This window comes from Oryx dammah, unplaced genomic scaffold, assembly GCF_014754425.2.
Source record: "Oryx dammah isolate SB20612 unplaced genomic scaffold, SCBI_Odam_1.1 HiC_scaffold_5, whole genome shotgun sequence".
Taxonomy (NCBI): domain Eukaryota; kingdom Metazoa; phylum Chordata; class Mammalia; order Artiodactyla; family Bovidae; genus Oryx; species Oryx dammah.
The window spans coordinates 59,009,232-59,034,838 of NW_024070189.1; the positions used below are offsets into that span (position 1 = coordinate 59,009,232).

At 55.6% G+C, this 25,607-nt stretch overlaps 1 protein-coding gene across 1 annotated transcript in view; it reads right to left on the bottom strand.

Moving 5' to 3' along the window:
- Nucleotides 1-25,047, bottom strand: part of PSD2 (pleckstrin and Sec7 domain containing 2) — a 52,959-nt gene extending 27,912 nt beyond the window's left edge. Inside the window, exons 1-6 of the mRNA XM_040239952.1 lie at nucleotides 24,949-25,047; nucleotides 10,991-11,414; nucleotides 7,185-7,649; nucleotides 6,649-6,843; nucleotides 3,817-3,897; nucleotides 235-347 (exon numbers count right to left, since the gene is read on the bottom strand). Coding sequence (XP_040095886.1) covers nucleotides 235-347; nucleotides 3,817-3,897; nucleotides 6,649-6,843; nucleotides 7,185-7,649; nucleotides 10,991-11,364 — 1,228 coding nt within the window. The 5' untranslated portion in view covers nucleotides 11,365-11,414; nucleotides 24,949-25,047. The remainder of the gene's footprint in view (nucleotides 1-234; nucleotides 348-3,816; nucleotides 3,898-6,648; nucleotides 6,844-7,184; nucleotides 7,650-10,990; nucleotides 11,415-24,948) is intronic.
- Nucleotides 25,048-25,607: the final 560 nt, after the last annotated feature.

Below are 25,607 nucleotides of genomic sequence, written 5' to 3' on the forward strand. Positions count from 1 at the left end.
TCAGGGGCGCAGGGTGAGGCGTAAGGGGCACAGAGTGAGGCGTCAGGGGCGCGGGGTCAGGCGTCAGGGACGCGGGGTGAGGCGTCAGGGGCGCGGGGTGAGGCGTCAGGGGCGCGGGGTCAGGTGTCAGGGATGCGGGGTGAGGCGTCAGGGGCGCGAGGTGAGGCATCAGGGGCACGGGGTCAGGTGTCAGGGGCGCGGGGTGAGGCGTCAGGGGTGCGGGGTGAGGCGTACCTTCTGAAGTACTGTCATCAGGGTTACACTGGCAGTACCGGCGGGAGAAGTGCGTCAGGACCCGCTCACGCTCCTGCGTCTCCCCCATCAGCGGGAAGGCCTTCAGGAAAGTTCTGGAGGGCGATGCAAGGGTGCTAAGGGCCTCCCAGACCCCTGAGTCATCCGAATCCTCACTCCAGGTAGGAGCCCCCACCACCCCCACACACCACCCAAGCCTGCCTGAGGGGGCTGAGGCCCCAAAGCCCCAGCATCTGGGCCCAGGAGGAAACCCTGAGCCCCCTGACGGCCTCTGGAGTGTGGAATCTCAATTCTCATCACCCTCCAGGGCCCTTTTGGAAGGAGACAGGGGGCAGATTGTGAAGAACAGAGGCTGACCAACACCCCAGTGCCAGCCTCCACCCCACTCCTCACTCCCTCCTCCGTGGCTGGGCCCAGCCTGTCCACACTGCTCCCCTGGAGCGCTCTCCCTCAGCCCTTCCTACCCTTCCCAGATGCGCTACCCCTCACATGATGGCCCCAGGCCCAACCACCCTGGCCCCCTCTATTCTCCCACCCCAAGTCTGAGCGTCCTCTGCTGGACAGCTCTGAGTTCCCCTCAAGGCCAAACGTCAAAGGTCACCAGCACTCAAGGGTCCCTGGCTGAGAATACCAAAACCAGAGGGGCCGGGAGATGGGCCTGGGGTCCCTCACCTGGGGCCTAGGCACACCCCTCCTTGGGAGGGGAAACAGGAGGCTGAGACAGTTTGGGCCTCTATCTGTCCTGGGTTCATGAGACTAGCTTGTTCCCAATTTTGCTACAGTTCCCTTGGCTTCTGTTATACCCACTTTGCTCTATCCTCTCTAAAACTACTTCTAAGGCACCCTGGGACCCGTGAGCCCTATTTTGGCCAGTCTTTACCTTCGGAGGTTTCCCAAAGCATGGAAAACTGCAGACCACTCTCTGATTCAATCCCAGTCAGTCAACAGCTATATAAAAACACTCCATCCTCCTTCTGGTCCTCCTTTCTCTGTCTCTCCTGTTCCCTGTTCTCTTCCTTGCATCTGGCCCCTCCCTCTTCTCCTCACACTCCACTAACACCATCCCCCATCCCAATCATAGCCTGTCCTACCTATGAGCCATGCATCCCAGCTAGGGCTCCCCAGCTCAAACACCCCTTCCTTGGGGGTCTTCACCAAGCTCCAACCAAACTCTCAGGCTGTCCCCAGGATCCGCCTCACTGCTGGCCACCCCCTTCTCTCTCTGCATCTTGGCATCACCAGCCCTTCTGCTCTATCCTCTGTGCTTCTCACACAAATCATTCCTCGAGCCCTGTGGCCCAACTTCAGGCCTCATCCTCTCCCACCTGATCCTCCTCAGGAGCCTCTGGATCAAAGGCCACCAACACAGTGTTGCCACCACTGCCTCCCAAAACCCTGCTTTACAGCCAGCACCTGTTGTGGCTCCCCAGGGCCTGTGCAGTCGAGTCTCAGTCTATTGGGCTATATATTCAAGATCCTCCAGCCCAGCACCCAGGCCTCTGATAGCAAGCCGACCCCCCAAACACCTTCCCCACCGGATCATCCAGTGTGAACCTGACTCAGCTCAGGATAGAGCAGCTTGCTAGCCGACAAACACTTCCACTGAGAACAGTGGAAAATGCCAGACAGAATACATCTCTCTTAAGCTATCAGAAAATTGCTGATGCAACAGACACCAATGGGACCAAGATCCCAGAGGGTAGGGAACTCAGGGAGGTGGGCCGATCTGCAGTTCGCCCTGGGGACACTGCTGATTATAGACACAGGGTTGAGGCAGAAGAGTCAGTGGCTTCACGGAGCTGGAGAGACTTCAGGGGCTATAAACACGTGGCCAGTTTTCCCTGTGAGATATTTGCCAAAGTCTAAAGATGGAAGGGGCAGTATGCTGAAAAGCTAAGCAGAAAGCCTCTCTGAGAAGCAGAGGGGTTTGGTCTTTGCACAGGCTTACCATGTGGAGGAGACAAAATTGTAATTTAGGACCCACCAAAGGGAGAGGCCCCAGTGAACAAACCAGGCTCCCAGTGGAAAGCCCTGCAGCCCTGTGATCGGGTTGAACTCTGAGCCTTACCAAACTTCAGAGCAGCTGCTCCGCAGCTCAGCCCTGGATAGACTGGGACTATACCCGCCCTGTTCTCCCCTAGCTGCCTCAGAAGGTACACCCCCTGGAGGAACACATAATGATCTAGAGCTGCTGTAATTTTATGTACAATGTACAGGATCTAATAAAAAATTTTAAGCACAGAGAGAAATAGGATAGATGATGGAAAACCAAGAAAAAAACAATAGAACCAGATACAGATGATTCAGATGACACAGGTACCGTGGTAAGCAGGCAAGGACTTTCAAATATTAGTTGTGACTAATATGTTCCCAAAAAGAGAGGGAAGGATGGAGAAAGTAAGTAAAACTAAATGAAAAGATGAGGACTTCTTCCCCCAGAGAATTGTTGCGGTTGTTCAGTCACTAAGTCGTGTCAAATTCTTTGTGACCCCACGGACCGCAGCACGCCAGGTCTCCCTGTCCCTCACCAACTCCTGGAGTTTGCCCAACTTCATGTCCATTGAATTGGTGATGGTGTCATATCTTTTTGCCTTTTTATACAGTTCATGGGGTTCTTGAGGCAAGAACACTAGAGTGGCTTGCCATTCCTTCCTCCAATGGACCACGTTTTGTCAGACTTTCCACTATGACCCGTCCTTCTTAGGTGGCCCTGCAAGGCATGGCTCATAGCTTCATCTAGTTACGCAAGCCCCTTCACCATGATAAGGCAGTGATTTAGAACCTACTAAAAAAGTTTTTAACAAAATATAACCTCTAGATCTGAAAAATAAAACAATAGAAAGTAAAAACTCAATAAATGGGTTTAACAGTATATGAGACACAGAGGAAGAATAAGTGAATTGGAAGCAAGCAGTAGAAAATATCCCAATGGAAACAGAAAATAAAGGGAAAATACAGTTTCTAAAAATATGAGAGACGCATGGGAGGTAAACAGATATAACATTACATGGACCACCCCTCCCTTGGCTCAGAGTCTGCCATCCCTAGCTGTGAGGCTCTGGCCTGGGCTCAGGTCCCCTGGCGCCGGGCTTCATCCTCCCATTGCCTGCCCTCTGCTCCCTGGGCCTGCACCTGCCCTTCCTGGGGGCTACTCCCCGGGTCCAAACACCAACAGGACATGAGATCAAACTGACCATGTCCAATGTCATTTTGACCATGTCTCCCTCAGTGATTTTGGGGAACTGGCCCCCACTTTCTCCACTTATAAATGGGACGGTACCACCCACCTCACAGGGGTGTCACTAAGGTGCCATCAGCAGGGTGTGTCTAGGCTATGCCTCCTGAAGGGTCACCTCTGCACTCCCACCTTCACCTTGGCAGTGCCCCCCATGAGCCAGCACTCAGTGAGTCTCTGCACTGTGCTGCTCTCATGGGCCCTTCCCCACAGCCTCCCCAGAGGGCTCAAGAGGGCTTGTCCAAGGCTGCACGGCAAGTCTACACTAGAGCTGGCAGGAGGATCCAGATGTATCGCCTGTGGGCACCACCCAGCCCAGCCACACTGACCTGAGCGCTCGATCCAGAGTCAGGCCCGAGAAGTCAAAAAAGCTGAGGTACTCCCCAGCCACCAGCCTGCTGAACTCGTTGCTGCCAGGAGAGCAGGGGGTGTCCATTAGAAGCAGGGCACAGCAAACAGTGGGGGCACATGGGCAGTGGGCCCCTGGGGACCCTGACCCACCCACCCAGACTTATCCATCCATCCCTCTGCTGCCTCCCTTGCTGGCCAACTGGACTCTTAACGGTTCAACCTTGGGCCAGGGTGTGCTCAGTCCCTCAGTCATATCCAACTCTTTGCAACCCCATGGACTGTAGCCCGCCAAGTTCCTCTGTCCATGGGATTTTCCAAGTAAAAATGCTGGAGTAGGTCTCCATTTCCTTCTCCAGTGGGCCAGGGTGTGACAGGGTCAATAAGGCTTCCTGGAGGAGCTGATGTCTCAGCAAATACCTTCAGGAAAGTAAGAGCCAGCCAGGTGAAGGGAGTAGGGTATGGGGTGATATACAGTGTCCCCAGTAGAGGACACTGTCCAGAAAGCTACCAGCAGGGCCATGTGGCAGGAGCTGGAGAGCAGGAATGGGGGCAGCAAGAGATGAGGCAGGGATCTGGGGCTGGGCCAAGGCAAGGATCTTGATTTGGAAGAGTTTGAAGCAGGAGGTGAGTGAGAGGGTCAGATCTGTACTTGGAACACTGCCTGCAGAGTGGAGGCCTACCGAGAGCTGCAGGAGCCGTCCCCGGGAGACGGAAAGGGTGGGAGGAGGGAGGTTTCCGAGGCCGAATCCAACAAGACACGGGGAGGGATGGAGTGGGTGTGGGGCATGACCAAGTAGCCCCTGGGGTGGTGCCCAGAGCCCAGGACAACAGGTGGGTCTGGAAGCACCTACATGAGAGTTGTCTGACCCTAACTGGTAGAGTAGGAAGGGGGACAAGCCTGTAGGAAGGGCTCAGACAGGCCAGCAGAACCAGCTCAGAGACCTGAAGAGAGCCCCTCTCAGGGAGGGCTGAAGAGTCAGAAACCTCGTGCAGGAGACAGACAGTAGCCACAGCTGTAGGGTGTGGTGTCCTGGGGGCCAAGGAAGAGAACATCAAGACCGGAGTGATGCATTCTCGCCAAAAGAGAGAACATAATTCTACCTCAGTCCAATCAAGCCCCAAGCTCTCCCTTCTGTTTCTTCACCAAATACATGGCCTTACCAAAAGGAGGGGGCCTGGCAACTGTTGTTGGCTCCAAGGGACCTAAGAAACATACTGGCCAAATGTAATCAAAGACTTTATTTGTGTGCTGATTTGAACAAACATTTTTGAGACAACCAGAGCAAATTAAACATTGACTGAATGTTAGAGATACTAAGGAATTTTGTCAGAAACTATGACTATCTAAAAAAAATCCTAGTCAGAGACACATACTAAACATTTATGGATCATATGATAGAGTCTGAAATATGGTTTAAAATATTCCAGCAAGTGTGAGGGGAAGCTGTGGTGGGAAGAGATCAAACAAGAATAGAAAAATGTTGATAACTTTGAAGCTGAATAAATGGGTACAAGGAGGTTTAAGGTATTACTTTCTCTGCTTTCGTGTGTGCTGGAAATTTTCATCACTGAAAGTTTAATTGAAGAAGAAGAAAGAGTGGCAGGTGTGTCGAGGCTGTTGAAGGGGAGAAGGTTGAGGCCACCATATTCAAAGAGACCAGGCTGCTACTGACTCTAGCAAGAGGAGCTTGTGTAGGGCAGTGGGGGACGGGGCAGAAGCCAACCTGGAGAAGCTGGATGTGCAGAAGGGGAGGGGACAGAGGCCACCCAGAGCAGAAGACAGAATTTTGGCTGTGAAGAGGCAGGAGGAAGAAGTAATTTGAGGAAGGATTTTTGTTTCAGATGGGAGAGAGTTAAGCACAATTAAACGCTGATGGGAAAACTCATGAAGACAGAGTGGTTGAAAAGACAGGGGAGGGTGGGGATCAACTTTAATGAAGGAGGATGTCATTAGGTTGGGGGTCTGTAGTCCAGTGGGAGAGGCGAGGGTGAGGGCAACATGATTTGGGGGGAGGCCCAGGCAGGAGCGCTGTGAAGGCTATGGAGGGTGCAGGAGGCGGGAGTGGCGAGAAGCGGGGTGTCCTTAGGACCTCCGGTGGCCCAAGGCCCCGTCAACTCTAACTTGGGGTCTCGAGTCTGGCTGCCTCTCTCAGCCTGGGAGCAGCCCTAGCTGGAGGCCAGGGCTGCCTCTGCGCAACCTGAAGGCTTATGTGGGTGTGGGGGCCCCTCTGGAGAACTAGGCAAGGAGGACAAGGCAGGCAGATGTGCTGGTGGTCAGACCTCCTCGTGACATACCGATTGACTTCACAGCTGACTGTCCCCCACCCCCCAGGACTTCAACCTGGCTAGTTCCCTTCCCTGAGTCCAAAGACCGGGGCTTGTATGTAGGCAGTCCCCCTCTTCAGCTGGTCCCAACAGACAGTGAGTGGGGCTCAGTGAGGGTCAGGGTCCCCTTGCCCAGCTCCGGGGTCCCAGGCGGTCCCCGTTCAGACCAGATGTTCCTCCGTCCCTGGCCCCATTAGTTCACCCAGGAGACCCTGCCTGGCTGCTCCGTCCTTGATGCCACATGCCACTCCCCCAGCCCCGAGGGGCCCCCCCAACCCTACCTCCCTTCCCTAGGAGCAGGGGCCCTCCCCTAGGCAGCCCAGAAAGGAAACAGATTTAGGGCAAGGCCCAGAATGAGGACAGCGGCAGTTCTTGGGGACTGTTGGGAGCCCCCAGCACTAGGCACCCCTGAGGGAAGTCACTACATCACCTTGGGCTGAGGAATTGGGGATTTGCTTGGGATTGGGGATGGAGATGCAACTCACTTCTTGCCCAGCTGTCGGGCCACGTCGCAGCGCTGAAAGCCCTCCAGGTGGTAGAGCCGGCGCGCCAGCCGGCGGGCAGCCTCACTGACGCCCTGGCCCCCGTTGGCCAGTGGGTCTGTGCTGCCAGACTCCAGCCCCTCTGAGCTGCTCAGCTCTGAGTCCGAGTCCGACAGGCCATCCTTCAGGCTGGGATCGCTGAAGAGGGAAGGTGGGGTGGAGATGAGGGGGTCAGAGACCCTTGGCAGGGGCTGGAAGGTCTCCCAAGACCAAAGAAAGAAGCTCCACCGCATCAGGACAGAGTCGAGTTAGGCCTCCAGGAAACCCTCAGAGGGGACCCGAGATGGCCAGCCCCCGACCCCGCCCAGGCTGGAGAGACCTGGAGGGCAGATGGAGCCTCAGGCAGCGGGTGGGAGGTCTGGGTGCAGAGGGCAGGCACAGAGCCCTTGCACAGGGCCATTCCCTCCGGGCCCTGGCTTATCCTGACTCATTTTGCCTCCTCTGGGTTCTCTCGGCTCCCAGCCCGGGCCCGGCCTCACCTGGCTGAGTTCAGCAGCTTGTCCGTGTCCTCCTCCTCCTCCTCCTCCTCATCGTCCTCCTCGTCCCCGCGTGGGCCCAGGGGTCCATCTTCATGGAAGCCGTTGGGCACCGCCGTGAGAGACAGGCGGCTCAGGACATTCTCGGAACGGCTGCCAGAGATGGAGCGCCGCAGGGGGCTGCCAAGCACCCCACCACCACCGGCTGCTCCCATGTCCCCCTCAGACCCCATGTCCCCAGTGCCCAAGCCCGCGCCTAGCTCAGGGCTGTCCCGGGCCCGCTGCTGGATGAGGGGCGTGAGAGGGGCCTCAAAGCTGACGCAGCTGTCGCTCTCGTCTGTGAGGCTCAGCACGTCCAGGGAGTCCAGGCTGCTGTACTGGGTGCCCCGCAGCAGCTCCGACTCCACAATCTTCTCAAATGTGGCGCTGAAGCCATCTCGCACATCTGGCTCTCCGGGGCCACCCAGCCTGTGGGATGTGCAGACCAGTCACCATCCTGCCAGATGGCCCCTTACAGGTGCTAGGATGGCACCAATCCACGTCCGGGAGTTCCCTGGGTGTGGGGAGCTGGCAGGGATCGTGTCCTGTTTATTCTCTCAGCCAACCCCTACTGAATACAGGTGCCAGATGCTGGGCTGGGTACTGGGGTACAGCTTGAAAGGACAGGCATGGTCCTGCCCTCCCCCAGTGCCCACCAGGCCTGGCCCCCAGTAGGCATCATTCATCTAAATGAATGAGTGTGAGACTCTCACTCCGGCCTGGCCCAGGAAAGGGGGAGGGGGCTAGTGTCTCACTGGGTCACAATTTTGCTGTCCCCACAGCCTGGGTGGCTCTTAGCTTGGCTGCCCAGGCCTTGCTTAATGTCACCTCCTCAGAGAGACTGAGGGAGGCAGGCCCAGACCACCCACCACAGTAGCCCTCATTAGCACCTATCCTCAGGGTGCCCCTTTATCTCCTCCTAGTCCCTCTCAGCCTGTCGCCTTCTGTTTATTTCCCTATTTACACCTGTTTCCCCCGCCACACACAAGGCCAGGGAGCAGCCAGCACATAGGAAATCCTCTAAGCCTTGCCAAATGGTGCGCTGGGTGAATGAGCCTGTCAGCCTGGAGACCCACTCCGCTGCCTAAGCCATGCCTTGTGCTGCCCCCTAGAGAGGCTCTTGCACCAGTGGTTTCTCTGCCTAGAGTGCACTTCCCTCAAGCTGGAGCCTCCCTTCCACATCCCTTTCTCACCCTGACTGCCCTATTTATAACTGGGACCTACTCCTTTCCCCAATCCCTCTTTCTTACTTCATTTTTCCCAAGGTACTTACCCCCTTCCAACATACTAAGTAATTATCTATTATTTTTATGATTTATTATCTGTCTCCTCACTAGACTATAAGCTCCGTGAAAATAGGAGTTTTTGTATATTCTGTTCACTGATGTATCCCCAGAACCTAAAAGAGAACGACACACATAGATGAAGCGAGGCCTCTTACACACTGGGGTGATGCGCAAGTAAGCAGGGAAGTCAGGCGAGGAAGAGGACCAAAAGAGATCAAAACAGAGACAAGGAGAGAAAGAGAAAAGAAGAGAAATAAGAGAGACAAGGATGAGGCAGAAAAGAGATACAGAGAGCCCAGAAAACAGAGACAGAATCAGAGAGACAGAGAGTAACAGATAAAGAGAGACAGAGCGAGAGAGAGGAAGAAACAGCAAGAAGAAGAAGCAGGCTGAGCCCGGCCCATTTCAGATAAATAACGGCCCACCATGTGCAAAGAAGCACACCCTGGTTCTCTGGAGGATCCGCCCATGTCCTGCTTATCCCCCAACCCCTGGGGCCTCACAGAGACGGAGTCGTATTTGGAGGATGAAGCAGTGCTCCACCCCCTCAAGGCACTCCTTGGACACCGCACCCCCTGCACCATGCCTGAGATTTGATTCCTGCATGCTTCCTGGAGAAATACTGACCTGAGAGTGAAAAGCTGAGACCACAGCCATCACCCACTCCAGTCCCATAGGAGTTGAGAGGGCAGCCTCATTTAGAAAAGGAAGTAGGGGAAAGTGTCACACTGGGTAACAAGTAGGCTGCCCAGCAGGGGACTGGGGTGGAAGCTGCCTCTACTGACCTCTGGGAGGACAGGAGGGAAGAGAAGGGCCACTGCCCTGGCCACCAGAGCAGACACCCCAAATCTGCCCAGCAGCTGTCTCTGACAGGCCCGTATGGGGTCCTAGAACAATAAGATAGAGTCCTGCCCTTGGGGGCTCATCCCATGTCAGAACCATGAATGGTTCCCCCACATACCCCACCATTTCATGCACATGAGCACACTTGGAGGGCAGTTTTGATAGGGGCTTGAAGACCATTAGCCCAGTCTCCAGACTCCCATCTGCCCCACCTTCAGCCAGCCTCCAAAACTATACCACCTAAACACAAACAGCAGTTCCAAGAAGCCCCAGCCCCCTGCCTGCACCTCACGAGGCCCCACACCACACCAGGTCCTGCCCAGGTGGAAACCCTCATATGGCACGCCCAGTGCATGCAGGCATCTGACCCTGTCTTGGAGACCTAGACACACTCCAGCTAGGAGTGTGTGACTCCAGCTAGGATGCATGTGGCACAGGCCTCCATGTGCACACCCAAATGTGCCCCTAATGCACAGGCCAGGCACACTGACAGGCTCACACGCTGTCGTGCACGCATCAGTACAGGCCAGGCATACATATGCATGTCCCCCCCCACACGTGCTCACACACCTCTTACACACTTCCTGCCCAGAGCAGGGCCTACAGCAGTGTGTGCATGCTAAGTCCCTTCAGTTGTGTCCAACTCTTTGCAACCCTAGGGACCATAGCCCGCCAGCCTCCTCTGTCCATGGAATTCTCAAGGCAAGAATACTGGAGTGGGTCGCCATCCGCTACTCCAAGGATCTTCCCCACCCAGGGACTGAACCTGTGTCTCTTATGTCTCCTGCTTTGGCAGGCTGGTTCTTTACCACTCGTGCCACCAGGGAAGCCCCTGCAGCACACTAAACCTTCTATATGCTTTCTTTTCTCAGCTCACCTTGGGGGCTTCTAAACATTCCCCTGAACCATCCCTACCCTCCTTGTCTAACTGGGACCTCTAAGATGCCAATCCACTCCACCTGCAGCTGGAGATTATAGAAATGGGGCTGTAATTCCAGGAAGTAGGACTTATTCCAATAACTAGGAGTTCCTTGTCGAATTCCCGGATAGCACTCAAGGAGGAATAGCTGACAGAGATTAATCTACAAAGCCTACTCTCTTTAGGTCAGTTGTGGAATTGGGAGATTCTCATCTCCAGGAAGCAGAAGGATGGGCCAGATGACCTCCCGCATCAAGGCATTTTGGAACTCTGATGCCCAGCCTGGGATGGAGGGAGTGTGGCCCTCCAGCTCTACATAGAAACAGCCCATGGTGGAACGGGAGGTGAGGAAGGGATGGGCTCGAAGTTTGGGATGACAGGTGCAAATCATTATATATAGAATGGACAAACAACATCCTGTTGTATAGCACAGAGAACTGTAGTCAATATCTGTAATAAGCAATAATGGAAAAGAAAAAGAAAAAAGTTTTTAAACTTTTTAGAAGAAACAGCTCCTGGTGATTAGGGGAACTGAGAGTGGGGACACAACAGGCATGTTGGCCTTTGAAATCTCTCTTGTATCTCTATCCTCCCAAAAGAGGGACATCAAATTCCCATTTCATGTACGAGGAAAAGAAGAACCAGAAAGGCTAAGTGGCAAGGCCCAGGCCATGCAGCACTGGAGCAAATGTGGTGACCCCCATTCCAAGACTCCTACTTACCCCAGTGGAGGATCCTCAGTGTCTGGACAGAGGCTCCTGGAGGCACTGTCCCCCTCGGCCAGCCCACCAGCCCTCCAGGGGCTGGGCTCTGTAGAGTGTTCCAGAATGTTTGAGTCTGGCTCCAGGGCTAGGCCATTGGTGAGGGAGAGGCCAAGGCTGAGGCCATGGAGGGCCATGTCCAGGCCTTTTGTATGCCCCTCAGTGCCTGCCAGGGTGCCCCTCATTGCATCCCCCAGGTTGGTGTGGCTACTGTTCAGGTCCTCACTGGATGTCATTCCATTCTGGACCCCAGGTTCCTCTTCAGGTTCCAGGCTGGGGTCCCAGGTGGCACCATCTTCCCCAGGCAGTGTGGACAGAAGCGTATCCTCATCCATGGCAGCCACTGCTTCTCCCCCGGCTGGCCGCTGTAAGGACTCCTTTAGACCTGGCAGCAGATGGAGAGAGAACGGGGTGGATCAGAAAGAACAGGTGCTGGGAGTTCAATGCCCAGTAGAACCAGCACCAGGCAGCCTGCCTGAGGACGAAGAGGTGGGCCCAGATGATCTTCCCAGGACGTCTTAGCTAGAGTCTTGGAGGAGTCTGAGTCTCACTGCCTTGCTCAGGCCAGCCCCACTCACCTCTCCCCTGACCCCCAGCCACCACTGTGCCCCAATCCTACCTTCCCTGTTCCCTCTTATGTATCTCTGCTGTGTCCTTCAGAATTCACCAAAACCTCTAAGGGAGATCTGGGCTGGGCAGGACTAGGGAAATGTCCAAGACTCCTCCAAGACCACTTCCTTCCTGCTGGTGAGTGAGGGAACAAAACCCCAGGCCGACAGCAGGCAGCCACTTTGCCTCTTTCCATGTTCCGTCACCCTGGCTCCAGGAGCCAGAGAAGTGGTGCATGGAGAGCTCTGGATTAGGGTCTGCCTTTACAGGGAGAGTTAAGAAAGGAGGCAAGGACGTCAATCAGAACAGAGGCCACCCAGAGAAGCCAAAGTGAGGCCCGGAGGAGGCTATCCTGAGGCGCAGAACGAGGTGCTGTCCAGGGTGCTGAGCGGGGGCGGCGCCACCCGGGAGACTCAACGGAGATCGGGGCTTCCTCCACCACGCAGTGCCCAACGCTCTGGCTCTGCCAGAGGGAACTGGAGAGAGGGCGGTGGGGGCGCTGGGGTTCCCTTCGACACTTGGCCCCCAGAGCTCACCCAGACTTGAAGAGGGACTCGTGAGGAGGTTGCCATGGGGCCCTCCAGGGGAGCCCAACTCACTGTGTGACCTCGTGAGGGTCCAGGTTGGGACCCCTCACTGCTCCCGCCAGGCCAACACCCCCTTCCCTCTGCCTGCTCTGGGTCTGTTTCTCCTCTGTAAAACGAGGAGACTCATTTTACCTGTCACCTCCACCCCATCCCTTTTTAAATACATCAGAGCCAGTTCAGTTTCCCAGAGGCTTCCTGCCCAATCTCAGGTGGGAGGGCAGAGTGATGGGCTGTGTGCCTCAGCCTCTGTGGCCATTTCTGCCCCACCCCACCCCCAGTGACCTCTGCCAGCAAGGACACAGACCAGTCCCTCCCAAGAACTCCCTTCCACCTCTCTTCAGGCCTCAGCTTCCCCCAGCATCCCCACTCTCCTCTGGAGAAGAGGTGCTGGGGGTTCAGGAAAGGCTGGCGGAGGAGAATGACTGGTCAGCCTTCTGAGCTGCAGAACAAGCTGCAGGTACAGCAACAGGGATTTAAGGAAGGCCCACACTTCCTACACTCACCTGGTCATCACCTGGAGGAATTTGTTAAATACGGGCCCTCCCCCAGGCCTCCTGAATCAGAGGCTCCGGAGAATGGGTATAGTGACCTGTTACTCTTATCATATGGCAAGTTTGGGAAACACTGTGTTGGACTCCAGGAGAAACTTCCCGCATAGAGATGAGCCCGGAGAGGAAGGGGAGTCTCCTCTGGGGGCTCCTGGGCAATTGGAGGGAGGTTTGTCACCACAGGACCACTTAAGGTTCGTGTGCTCCTTGGTTTTCAAACATGGAGCAGAAGAGAGCAGGACTGATGGGGGATCGGGGCCTCAGCCCGCCCACCCCGAGTGTCGCCTCCTAGAGTTTTGAAGACTGTATGAGCAGAAGATTTTTACTCTAAAAAAAGAAAACTTCCACAGACTTAAAAAAAAAAAAAATGTGACAAGCCAGGCCCCAGACTATCTGGGCCCTGATCCTAGGACGCTGGGGACCCCAAGGGGCTTGGCACTGAGTGAGGGATTCTTTCTGGTCTGCCCTAAATCCCTTGCTGCAGTGGCTATTTCAGTCCATTCCCTCAGGTTGTGTGCTCAGAGGAGGGAGAACAGGAGGTCATCTCCTCAGCTGAGACTCCTTGCAGGGAGGGAAGCATTTAGAAAGGAAAGAGGAGGGATGACGAGGTCTATGGGCCTGCTGCCTGAGTTCTGGTCCTCTAGTCTGCTTTCTAGCCCACAGGCATGGGTGAGCACTGGATCTGGGGCACAGAGCATCAACCCAATTCCACCAGGATCCCTCAGGTTCCCATAGCCACACGGGGAGGCTGAGCCCAGCAGGGCGCAGTGCCTCCCCTTTGGCTGGGGTTCTGCCTGGGCTCCCAGGGAAGCCTGACATTTGAGAACATAAGTGGCTTCCCCTGGAGCTCAGTCTACACCAGCCCCAAAGCCAGGGTTGTGGACAAATCAAGGACCTCTTGGGAGGCCCCAGGTCACCCCCAACGCCCAGCAGCTGCCTCAGGCTGGCTCCAGCCCTACCTGCCCTGCCATGTCCTCCTGCAGCTGACAGCGTGATGGAGGTTCTGCCAACACTGGGCATGGGGCCGTGTCCTCAGCTTCTGGGGTGGACAGACAAGGGGCACATTGAGCTACACTTTGGGCAGGGGCCCAGAGTCCCTGCCTGGGCTAAAGGCCAACTGAGCCCAGGAAGAGCTGAGCCAGGACCCCCCCTCTCTTGCTGGACCCAAGGAGGGGTGCATACAGGGGAGGTCTTCTGAGCAGAATGTAAAATGATGCCCCAAATCCTTGCTCTGAATCACCATGTGCCCTGGGACTCATCACTGTTCTTTCTGACCTTTATGATCTTTATGAACCCATCTGCAGACGGGGGGCATCACCTCCACTCTCCTTCCCCAGGGCTGGTGGGAGAACTTAAGGTCATGAGTGCTGAGAGGGCTGAGATCCAAGGAAGAACAAACACACTACAGAGGTCAAGGAGAAAGGCAGCTACAGCCCACTCTCTCTACTACCGCATTTGACATATGGGGAGACTGAGGCATGGAACCAGGAAAAAGTTTGCCTGAGGTCACAGGGCGAGTAGCTGCCTTGAGACTCAAGAGCAGCCTCTCTCTGCACCCGGAAGGGCTGGGAGTACAGGATGAGCCCCCATTTCTCAGACCCTCCCACGAGATCACAGGCTCAAATCCTCCACCAGAAGCGTCTACCCAAAGCAGTGGCCCTGCCCACTTCTAGCCCTGCCGGCAAGAGCAGGAGATGGGAGGACAGCTGGGCCACAGGGCACCCATGCCAAGGAGATGCCGGCAAATATCAGGCTGGCAGTGGCTACATCCCCTGCCTCCTCCCTCAGCCAGAACCAGGCCCCACTCCAGGCGGTGGCTCCGTGGACTGCCCTTGGGATAACCTTGGGCTGAGCAGCCCCCTTTTTCAGCTCCAACCAAGATGGGACCCAGGATGGTAATGGAACTGTGGCTGGGCCAGGTCTCAGGTGTTCCTATGACAACCCTAGCCCCCTTCCCACTTCCCCCATGGCAGGTGGAGTGAGTTGTGAAAACACAAATTACATCACACCCCCTCCCTCACTGGTAACCCCATTGGCTCCCATCGCCAATCTGGCCTCAGCATGGCCTAAAAAGGCTCTGCCTGAGCTGGTTCATGGCCCTCGGCCCATCCCCCACCCCAGCAGCCACACTGGCCTTCTTTCTGCTCCCTGAGCTCATTTCACCTCAGGGCCTTTGCACCAGCTGTACCCTTGGCCTAGAATGCTCCTTCCCTAGATCTTTAAATGACTGCCTCTTCTGTCACTCAGGGCTTAACTCCAACGCTGTCTCTTCAGAGAGGTCCTCCCTGATTACCGAGCACTCTTTCACATTTCTTCACAGAGCACTGTGTGTGCTAAGCACCACTTAGCAGACCTGAAACTCCATTTTCCATTTGTTTCCTTATTTTCTGCCCGTCTCCCTTGCTAGCTAGTGAGTTCAGTGAGGGTGGGGACTAGGTCACGTTCACTGCTGTCTCCCCCAGAGCCTAGAACAGGGCCTGGGAAACAGTGGTCACTTTTTAAATATTTGGCAAATGAAAACCTAGAGATTACCATTATCCCCACTGTAGGCAGAGGCTGAGAGAGGTTGAGGACCATGCTCAGGGTCACAAAGGTGGAAAGTGACAAGGCTGGTGTCTGCTTAGAATGACACGGGACTGTCAAAGGGATAACTTCATAAAGTGCCTTCCATGCTGGGACCCAAGCTGGGGAGTGTGGGAAGCTCAAGAAAAGGGCTGGAGGGCCCAACACGTTCTATAAGACAGAGGGCAGATGCAAAGGTGCAGGCGCCTGTGCACATCTGTGAGCAAGCATACAGTACCGCATTGGTGGGCACAAACACACGTCCACACACACACTTAGACACAAAAACACACACGGAGGGAGGCAGCAGCCACTCAAAAGGTGGTCCCCCAGTGGGATGTGAGGTGGGATGAGGAGTCCACAGGCCTGGGGCAAGGTCTAGGGCAGTTAGACCTACATCACTGGGCAGCTGGCGTTGAAACCATTCTCCTCCAGGAGAAGCCAGGGCAGGGAAGGGACAACCCAGTGCTTCACACTAGAGCAGGGGGTGGGGAAGACAGGCGCCCACAGTGACCACAGCCACACCAGTGGCTTCAGGCAGCTGAGTGGATTTGGGAGGAGATGGGGGAGTACAGGCCCACTTACTAGAAATGGAAGAACATGAGGCAGAGCTGGGATAGGGGACCTGTGGTGCTGAGTACTACCCAGGACAAGCCAAATCTAAGAGTGGGTGGGATGTCCAAGGCAGGGTATATATGGGGACTGGGAGCAGAGAAAATCATTCTGGAATGTCAGTGTAGAGGCAACAGTGATCACAGTGTCCCAGAGAGCAGGGCTGGGAGCCAGGCACTCAGGTGTTGCCCTTCAGGATGCTAGGGGAGCTTGGGCAAAGGAAACCCTTTTCTGACCTCATTTCCCTGTGTGCATCGAGATTCCCAACCATTTCTAAGCCTGAGACCTCCTTGAGCATCTGATGGAGCTCTGGATCTTGCTCCAGGCAGACTCACACAATGCACAACATTTGTGTGTGTGTTGAGAGTCTCGTGGACCCCTAAGGCCCATCCATAGAAACTGGGCATGAACCCCAACCTGGACAATGCCCAAGGACCTTCCACCTCTGACACCATCCACTCAGAGTTTCCTGAAGGCTGCTTGCAAGAAAAGGAAAAAAAGCTGGAAAACTTTCATTCTCAGCTTTATTCTCTGCCTCCTGGGAACCCAAGCTGAACACCCCCAGTGGTTCCACTGCCCTTCCCCCAAATTTGTAGGACACTAACTGACTCCCCAGTTCATCCAGATTTCAGCACATAAGCTGGAATCTTCACACACACACAAACACACAAGGATTGTTAAGTAAGGTACTCAGTGAAAAGGGCAGGTGTGTTGTAAGTGCTCAGAATAGACCTTGGCCAGCTGCACCCCATACCACTCACAGGGCCTGGGCCGGCCCAGCTCTGTGAGCTCCAGGCCTCCAAGAGAACCTGCTGAGCCGCTGACAGCACAGGCACCAGGGAGGTGGGGCCCCTGGATCACACAGCTCATCGCACTTCCCCATAACTTCTGCCAGCTGAGCAGTGTGGAGGCCTGGACCTTGCTGTCGCCCCAAAGCTATGAGAACACTCCTAGGCACAGGTCAGCTGGGCGCATGCTTCCTCTATGATCTATCTGCCCAGGGCAGGATAGGTGTCCAGGATAGGCATGTCTAGCCAGGAGCCTTGAGAACAGCTCTGCTTCTATTCCCCAAAGTGACCCTAATCCCCCCCTCTCACCTGGTCTTCTCAGCTTGGACCACCTTGTGCAGCAACAAGTGCCTCAGATGGAACAGTCCAGGAGGGTGGGTCAGCGCCCTAAACCTGCAGTCAGACAGACCTAGCTTCAAATCCCACAAGCTGTGTGACCTCGGGACAGTTGCCCACCTCTCTGAGCCTCAGACCCCTCCTCAGCAACACGCGCGGTGGGGTGCTAACAGCATCCGCCTCTCAAGGTTGCAGGGAAGACAGAGGAGATGCTGTGGGTGCAAGGCTCAGCTCAGAGTCAGGCACAAGTACTCAGGGATGGGCAGCAGCTACTGCTCTTCCAGAACCATCTCTCAGGTCTTCAGGGAAGCACGCCGGGGGCAGAATGCACAGGAGAGCAGTCCAGGACACCCAGGGGTCCCAGCAGACATCCGCCCTGGGCAGCCTGGTACTGAGGCAGCAGCATCAGAGACTCAGCCTGAGGGTGAAAGCAGGGGAATGGCTCCTGTGGGGACCAGGAGGGTGGGACAGAGAGGCTGCCCCTCCCTTTCCTGAGGCAGGTGAGGACCCTACAGTCCTGGGCCCAGGCCAGGCTCCCTCCAATCTTTCCATCTCACAACACAAAAGCCACACTGGGTACAGGGCAAGGGCCAGAGGCCTGGACCTCCTTTAAAAGGTGCCCATCCCCTACAGGTGATGTCAATCTGGAATTAACCAGGACCGCAGCACCACCCGGCTTTCCTCCTCTCAGCCTGGCCCCTGGGGAACCAGCTTTGCCTTTGGTCATGGGGGTCTAAAAGGCCTCCTTTCCCATGGTCAGCAAGCAGAGGTTCCTAGGGCTAGTGTACATTTGCATCTTATTTGCATGTGCCCCACAGCCTGCTGGGACTTTAGGAGCCCCGGGGCCCATCTCTGCAAAGGTCATTCTTTGACATCCCCCAGCTTACTTCACTCTGTACCCTCCAGCCAGTTGGCACCTTCATTTGTTTATCATTTGCATACATCTGCATGCTGGCTGGAGAGCCCTCAACACTGATGAACTTCACAGCGCCTGCTGTCAAACCTCGAATCAGGTTTATAGGTGGTGACTCTGCCCTCAGCCAACTTTCCCTGCAGAGTGAGCCCTCAGTTATGAGGGGCAACAGAGGACAAGGCTGCTCTGGTTAAGTTGGCTGCTGCCTGTCTTCCTGGAACTTCAGTTGGCACCTGGGACTCACACTGCTTCTTGAGTCACATTTGAGCCATGAGCTTGTAGACTGAGAGTTGAACCCCAAAAGCTACAGTGAACTGACCAAGGGCAAGTCCTCCCAACAAGTCCTGCCTTGGCTAAAAAGCCTGGGTCGGGGCAGACTCCAGGGGCTCAAACTCTGAGCAGCTTCCCCTCAGTCTAATTCAATAGCCAGAAGAGATAACAAGAAACGTCATCCTCCCTTCTCCCTGCCCAATTTTCACTTACCCCACACCCTCTGGAGCCTTGTGTTGTTCTTTATCTACCCTGCCTCTTCTCTGCCTTCTGCCCTGAGACCTTCCTCCTCACCCTCTCCCAACCTCCTGATTATGTCATGCTGCTTAACCCCTCCGTTGCCGAGTACCCTCTTCCCCTCCTTCCATCCTCTTCCCCTGCCCTCTCCTGTCTCTGCTTCAGGCTTCAGCACAGGGTCTGTGCTGGGCCATTGCACGATCACCTTCCTGTCCCCATCTCTGAAACTGACCCTCCTATTCAGCCATAGCCCACTGATGGGAGACCTAGGGGCTGGTATAAGCCTCACCTCTTGATGGACAGTCCACAGGGTAGGAGATAAAAAGAGAAGTCAGGAATGACACCAGTGTTTGGAGCCTGAGCACCTGGAAGGATGGAGGCACCATTTCTGAGATGGAGAAGACTGGATGGAGCAAGTTTGGGAAGGAAGATCAGGAAGAAAGGAGCTCAGTTTTGGACAAGTTGAGTTTGAGGTGTCCAGCAGACATGGCGGCCAAGATGCTGAGTGAGCTACTGGAGCTCAGGAGAGAGATCAAGATTTGGGATACAAATTTGGGAGCTAAGAGCACACAGGCAGTGTGTAAAGCCACAGGACTGGATGATGTCAACTCAAGAGTGAATGCAAACGAGGAAGAGCATTCACTCAGGGGCTGAGTCCCGGGCACTCCAGTGTTATAAGGTGGCAGTGGGAGAGAAGGAGGTCAGTGGGAAACAGGACAATGGACGTCCTGGAGGTCAAGGAATGCATTTCAGGGAAGAGGGAGAGACTGAAGGTGTCAGATGCTACAGATGAGGACTGAGGCCATTGCATACAGCAACACGGAGGTCACTGGTGACCCCAAGAAGAGCAGTCAGTGGACAACCTTTCTGGGGTGTTTTGCTGTAAAGGGGAGCACAGAGATGCAGGGATAGCTGGCTGAAGAAAATGGGAGTCATCTTTTAAGACAGGAAAAACCGTAACAAAATATCTGCTGATGGAATGATCCAGTCGAGGGGGAACCCATAAAGCAGGATGGGGCATTTGCTGGAGCAGTGTGGCCCCCCACATTATAGGCCCCCCTCTACTCCACAAGGGGACGGGATCTCTTGCACGATAGAGGGTGTCCTAAACCAGGAGCAGGGATCCTTCACCCATAGGGATGCGGAAAGGCAGACCCATGGCTGCGGTGGCCTATGGATGTGTGAACCCAGCACTGGCAGCCCAACTGCTTTTGCTTTCTCGAAGAAGTAGGAGGCAAAGTCCTGTGCTTTGAGAGTGGACTGCAGGAGAGAGGCTAGGGCTGAAAGCAGGACAGCAAGAGTGAAACAGCTACCAGGTAGGGAGTGAGGGGGTGGGCCTGGACCCATGTGGGACTGCGCAGCAGCGCTAAGGACCCACTTGAAGTTCATGGATTTGAACTAAAAGTGAGACCAGCCAGGCAGTGGATTTTCTTAGCCCCGTTCAGCAGCGCAGAGGGTGGAGGGCAGACCAGACACTGGATTTAACCAGGGTGGGGGCTCTGCCAACAAGTATGAAGAAGCAAAATGAAGTAAGGGACTTGGGGGGCCTGCAAGGCAGTGTTCATCCTGACTTTCATAGTGGCAGCTGCCTCTGAGCTGGCCCTGTCCCCCCTCAAAGCCCACCCCTGCTGGTGCCTGAGAGCCCCACTATCTACCCCCTGTTGCAGGCTGTGTGTGGCCTTCCCTACGCCCTCATCCCAAACAAGCTCCTAAGAGGGTGGTCACAGGTGGCCACCACGACCTGGGGAGCTCTCCACACACTGTTCCTTTGACCTGGAAAATACCTCAGACCTCACACACTGAAAACAGCATTCTTCACACCCTCCCTAAGCCATCCTGTGACTGCTCCCCGACCAACACCAGTGCTCATCACTCTGCCTCTTAATCTCTCCTTACTCCATCCCTTTTCCACCCCCTTCCCATTCCAGCAGGGCCATCACACAAATCCCTACCCCCCCGACCACCCCCCATGCACGCTGCAGCCTCAAACCAGTGCACCAACATCTTGTGTTGGACCACATCAGGGCCTCCTGCCCGTCTTTATTACCACGCCAGCCCTGCCATCCATGCCAGCCTCTGCAAAGTGCCTCTCCAAGCACTCACATCTGCCTCCTTGCTCCACTCTTTAAAACCCTTCAGTAGCTCGTGGTACCCTGGGGAAAGGGCCAGCTGTCAGCCCACATTCTAGGCCAGCGGTGGTCCAAGCCCCACCCCCTTTCTTCCTGTCTCGCCCCCTAGGCTCTCCACGGTCCCCCCAGCCTGTGCCCCTCGCTGCTTTTTCGGGGATTCTTCCCCACTCTGACAGCACCTGCCCTGAGTTGCAGCTCATCCCATCCACACCCCTGAGGCTGTGAACTCCTTGAAGGCCCCATCAGCATCTGCCTAAGCACTCTTCTCCAGCATATGGTCTGAATGCAGATGACCAGGTGGATGAAGCTTCTGGAGGTAAGGAAGAAGGAGGAACGGGATTGAAACAAAGGCACTCCTTAGCCAAGTGACCTAACTTAGCACCACTATTATAGCGCAGCTAATGACAAGTGCCTCCTGATGGGAGGCAATGAGAAGGACACGACATCACCTATGGGATATTTTTACCCCAAAATGCTTAACCTGAATCTACTCATGAGGAAGCAGTAAGACAGATCCAGAATGTGGGACATTCCACATGAACACTGACCAGGGCTCTTTAAAACTGACATTGTCATAAGAGACTTAAAAAAGAAAAAGCAGACAATTGTTCTAGGTTAAGAGAGACTAAAGAGACATATCTAAATGCAATGTGCCATTCTTTATCAAAAAAAATTTTTTTAACCTATAAAGGATATTACAGGGACAACTAGAGAGATTTGAATATGGAATTATATGAGTTTAGGTTGCATCATTAAAATTTATTGGATATGATTAACAGTATAGTCATTACGTATTGGGCTTCCCTGGTGGCTCAGAGGTAAAGAATCCGCCTGCCAATGCAGGAGACACAGCTTCAGTCTCTGGGTCGAGAAGATCCCCTGGAGAAGGAAATGGCAACCCACTCCAGTATTCTTGCCTGGGAAATCCCATGGACAGAGGATCGTGGGGGACTACAGTCGATGGGGCTGCACAAGAGTTGGACACAACTTAGCAACTAAACAACAATATTATGTATTGTAGAAAAATGTCCTCATTTCAGGAAATTTATACTGAGTACTTCAAGCTGAAGTGCTATGATATCTGCAACTTACTTTCAGAAGTTTCAGAGAGAGAGAAACAAATGTGGGCAAAATGTCAATAACTGACAAATGGAGGTCTCTAGACAAAAGGTATGTATATATGGGTGTATATATATATATTCATACAGTGAGTGTCCACTGTATGATTAGGTGTGACAAGACAAAAAGTTACGGGGGAGGAAGGGACTGGAGGGAGACTTTCTAAAGAGGGGAGCTCAGGGCTGGGTGTGGAGGCACAGGGGTCACAGGAAAGGGCAGTTCTCACGCAGCAGCCTGCACACTGGGCGCAGGCCTTGCCCAGACACTGGAGTCACCCGGGCCAAGCAGACACAGTCCTGGAGCGACTCACCCCCTAAACGAGGTCAAGCTAACATATGGGCACACCAGCTTAGGACAGGCTCTGTGGGAAGCAACCAGGGCCCAGGGAGACCAGCAGGCAGCCCTCAGCTGGGGCAAGGCTATCCGGAGCAGGGGCCCTAACCCACCTCTAGCTGAGCCATAGCAAGGAGCTGGGTCTGGCCCAGAACCACCCCCCAAAAAAAAACCCCAAGGGGCAACAGTCTGAGTGTATCCTCCTGTGTGAGGAGCCAGGCTAAATATGGAGCCCAGACATAAGATGCCGCTCAAAACAGATTTTCCTGGAAAAGACCATCTGGCACAGAATGTCTACAGCATCGTCTGTCGCGAGAGGCAGTGTCATTCTGCAAGCCAACGTCATCCGGGACAGGAATGCCTCGATCCTGGCTCTCTAGAAGACCCCAGCTGAGCACCTCAGTTTTCTCCAAATTCACCTCCTGGCTCCAGAAGGGAAGGTGTTCAGTCCCACCACCCTCCTAACTTGCATCTCCAAGGAAGAAGAGGAAGACTGGGGACAGAAGTCCCAGCTTCAAATGGTTCTGTGTGCCTTGTGCTCAGCCGGTTTTGACTCTGTGCAACCCCATGGACTGTAGTCTGCCAGGCTCCTCTGTCCATAGGATTTTCCAGGTAAGAATACTGGAGTAGGGTACCACTTCCCCATCCAGGGATCAAACCCACGTCTCGTGTGTCTCCTGCATTGCAGGCAGAATCCCTACCCATTGAGCCATCAGTTCCGCCCAAGTGCAGATCCTGATTCTGTCACTTACTAACTAGGTGACTTGGAACAAGCAACTTTTCCTGAGCTCTTTGCGACCCCATGACTATAGCTCACCAGGTAACTTATAGCTCACCAGGCTCCTCTGTCCATGGAATTCTCTAGGCAAGAATATTGGAGTGGGTAGCTTTTCCCTTCTCCAGGGGATCTTCCCAACCCAGGGATCAAACCCAGGTCTCCTGAACTGCAGGCAGATTTTTTACCATCGGAGCCACTTGGGAAGCCCTCCTGAGCCTAAGTATCCACTGAACAAAAACAATGGGCGTGCTTCCCTGTGTACAAGAGTACTGAGCACCGTGGCCATGCACGAGCAGGGAAGCTGGGTGACATCATGTCCCCCCACCCCTCTCTCAGTCCTGTAAAGAGCAGCAGCAAGTCCTTCTTTCCAGCTAACTGCTCCACCACCCACTTCAGGAAACATCAGGGTCAGATCAGCTGGGGAGCACACACCATAGCTGTCAGACCAGGACAAGCAGCAGGAGGGAAGCCCCTCGGGCTGCCACAGCGCACTCCTGGGACTACAAGGCGCAAGCCACCCAAGCACTGTGGCTTCAGTCCCCCCCTGCAAAGGCAGCAGCAAGGGAGGCCTTCCAAGGGCCAACCTCCTCTCTTGAGCTGGGTCACCACCCACCCACTCATCCCACTGTGTGGAACCCTCTGGTTCAGCCATGACCTGGGGACCTGCCCTGTTTCCACTAGGACCAAACTCTGCAGTAGCCCCATTCAGAAGGCACTGTCTCTCACCACAGGCTGGGGAAAGGGGGCTCATGAGAGGGGAAGTGGGCGTGGCGTGAGAGATATGAGGTGAGTAAAGAGGGCGTCTGGCCCACTTTGCTGATTCAGAGGTCACAGGTCATAGAATTTGCAGTGTCGCTGGGAGGCGGTATTTCTAACCTCTCAAGGAAGAGGTGGGAAATGACTATATCTGCCCAGGGTAACAGACTAGGCTTGGAGATGATCCCAATGCCCCTTCCCCACTCTACTTTGAGCTGTCTGAGTATCCTCCATTAAGCAGCTCTTGTTTCCAAGGTCTGAAAGAAGGAGCTGGAGAACCCAGGAAAGTCCAAATGCCTCTCCCCAAGCCCAGGCTGCTCACTGACCCTGGCCGAGCTCTGAGCCCTCTCCTTGCTCCTCATTCATCCACTCATCGAGTTCAGCCTGGTTTATCCTGAGCTTGCCAGGAATTCTCAGACCCACTTCCATTGTGGCTGACGGCCCCAGTTCTCTCCCAGGGCCCCCCACGATGGCCCTAAGGTGAAGGGATGGGCTGAAGCAGCAGGCCCCCGGACCAGTGCAGAGACAATGCCCCCAGTTCCGACTCAGGGAGCCCCCAGGTCCTCCAGGGACAGCAAGAGTTGGAATACGTCCTTCTGGGGGTGTGGGGGGGTGTGCATTGGGCAGAGGGTCCCCACATCTGGACTCCCTGCCCCACCCCAGCCCCACCAGGGACTCCGAGGACCCCTCCTTCCCTGCAGCTGCCATAGCCATTATGTGCCTCCTGGCTTTGCCCGCTGCTGCCTGCCACGCCCCCATACAAGCCTTGCTCCAGCGGCAGAGCTGGGAGCCGCTGAGGCCTGGCCGCCAAGCCAGGCTGTCAAAGTTGGGAAACTGGAAACAGAAATAAATCCTCAAAGCTGCTCCGTGGTAAAGGTGGCTGCCAGCAGGCCTGGCACCGAACACCCCAGGTCCCTGGCCACCAAGCTCCCACTGGCACCCCATCAAGGTACACATATACACTCGGATTAGACAAATGGGGAGGGGGCATCAGGGGACAATTGGGCTGCCGGCCCTAATCCTCCCTGCAGGTTGGCCTGGGGCTCTCTAGCCGTGCCCTCTCTCCCTGGCCCAGACTCTGCCATCCCGGGCTTCCTCTTTCGGCCCCATCTCCATGACAACCGTATCCTTCGGATGCTCCAGCCGCCACGGAATTGATCTTGCAATGTAGCTTTGTTAGCAGACCCAGGCGGGCACGGAGGGCGGAGGGCGGCGCCGCCACCCAGAATGCAGCCCCCCAACCCCAGCAGCCCCTCCCGGCCCCCAGCCCGGCTTCGGGAGGGGCGGGGTCCGGGAACACGCCGGCCCTGGGGACAAGGTGGCCCCGCGCGGCCCCACTCACCGCTCCTGCTCCTGGTCGCTGGGTCCAGCCTCTCACGGCGGGGCCATGAGGAGGCCACAGTAGACCGGCCGTCCCACTCCGCCACCGCCTGTCGGGGCTCCCGCGCTTGCTGCTACCCGTTCAGGTGTCGGAGCCGCAGCTGTGGAGAAGCAGAGCAGAGATGGGGGGGGACGGACGGCAGGAGGGAGGGAAGGAAGGAGAGAAGGAGGGAGGGAGGAGCGGGAAGGGCGGGGAAGGGCGGGGGCACTGCGGGCGGGGGGCGGGAGGAACGGATCTGCGAGGCGACAGCGGCCACCCAGGACGCCCGCCCGCCTGCCTGCCCGCCTCTCTGCATAAGGGCCGGATCGCGCAACCCGACCTGCCGCTGAGAAGGGGCGGCCAGACCCGTCCCGCACCAGCCCGCGCCGGCCCTTTAAGAAAGTGGGGGAGGGGAGCATTGCGAGGTTCCGGCCCCCCTCCGAGCCCAGGCAGCTCGGGCGGTCCTCTAACCCCCGGCCAGGCGGCCAGACCCAACCAACCCGCTCAGCCGGACCCTAGGGCCCCAGACCCTGAGCCCTCGGGATCCACTCTCCTCGAGGTGAAGGAGGGAGCAGGTCCTTGCCCTCCCCCCTGGTCTGTGGTCTGACTTCTTGCCCTCCACATCCCCCCCACCCACACAC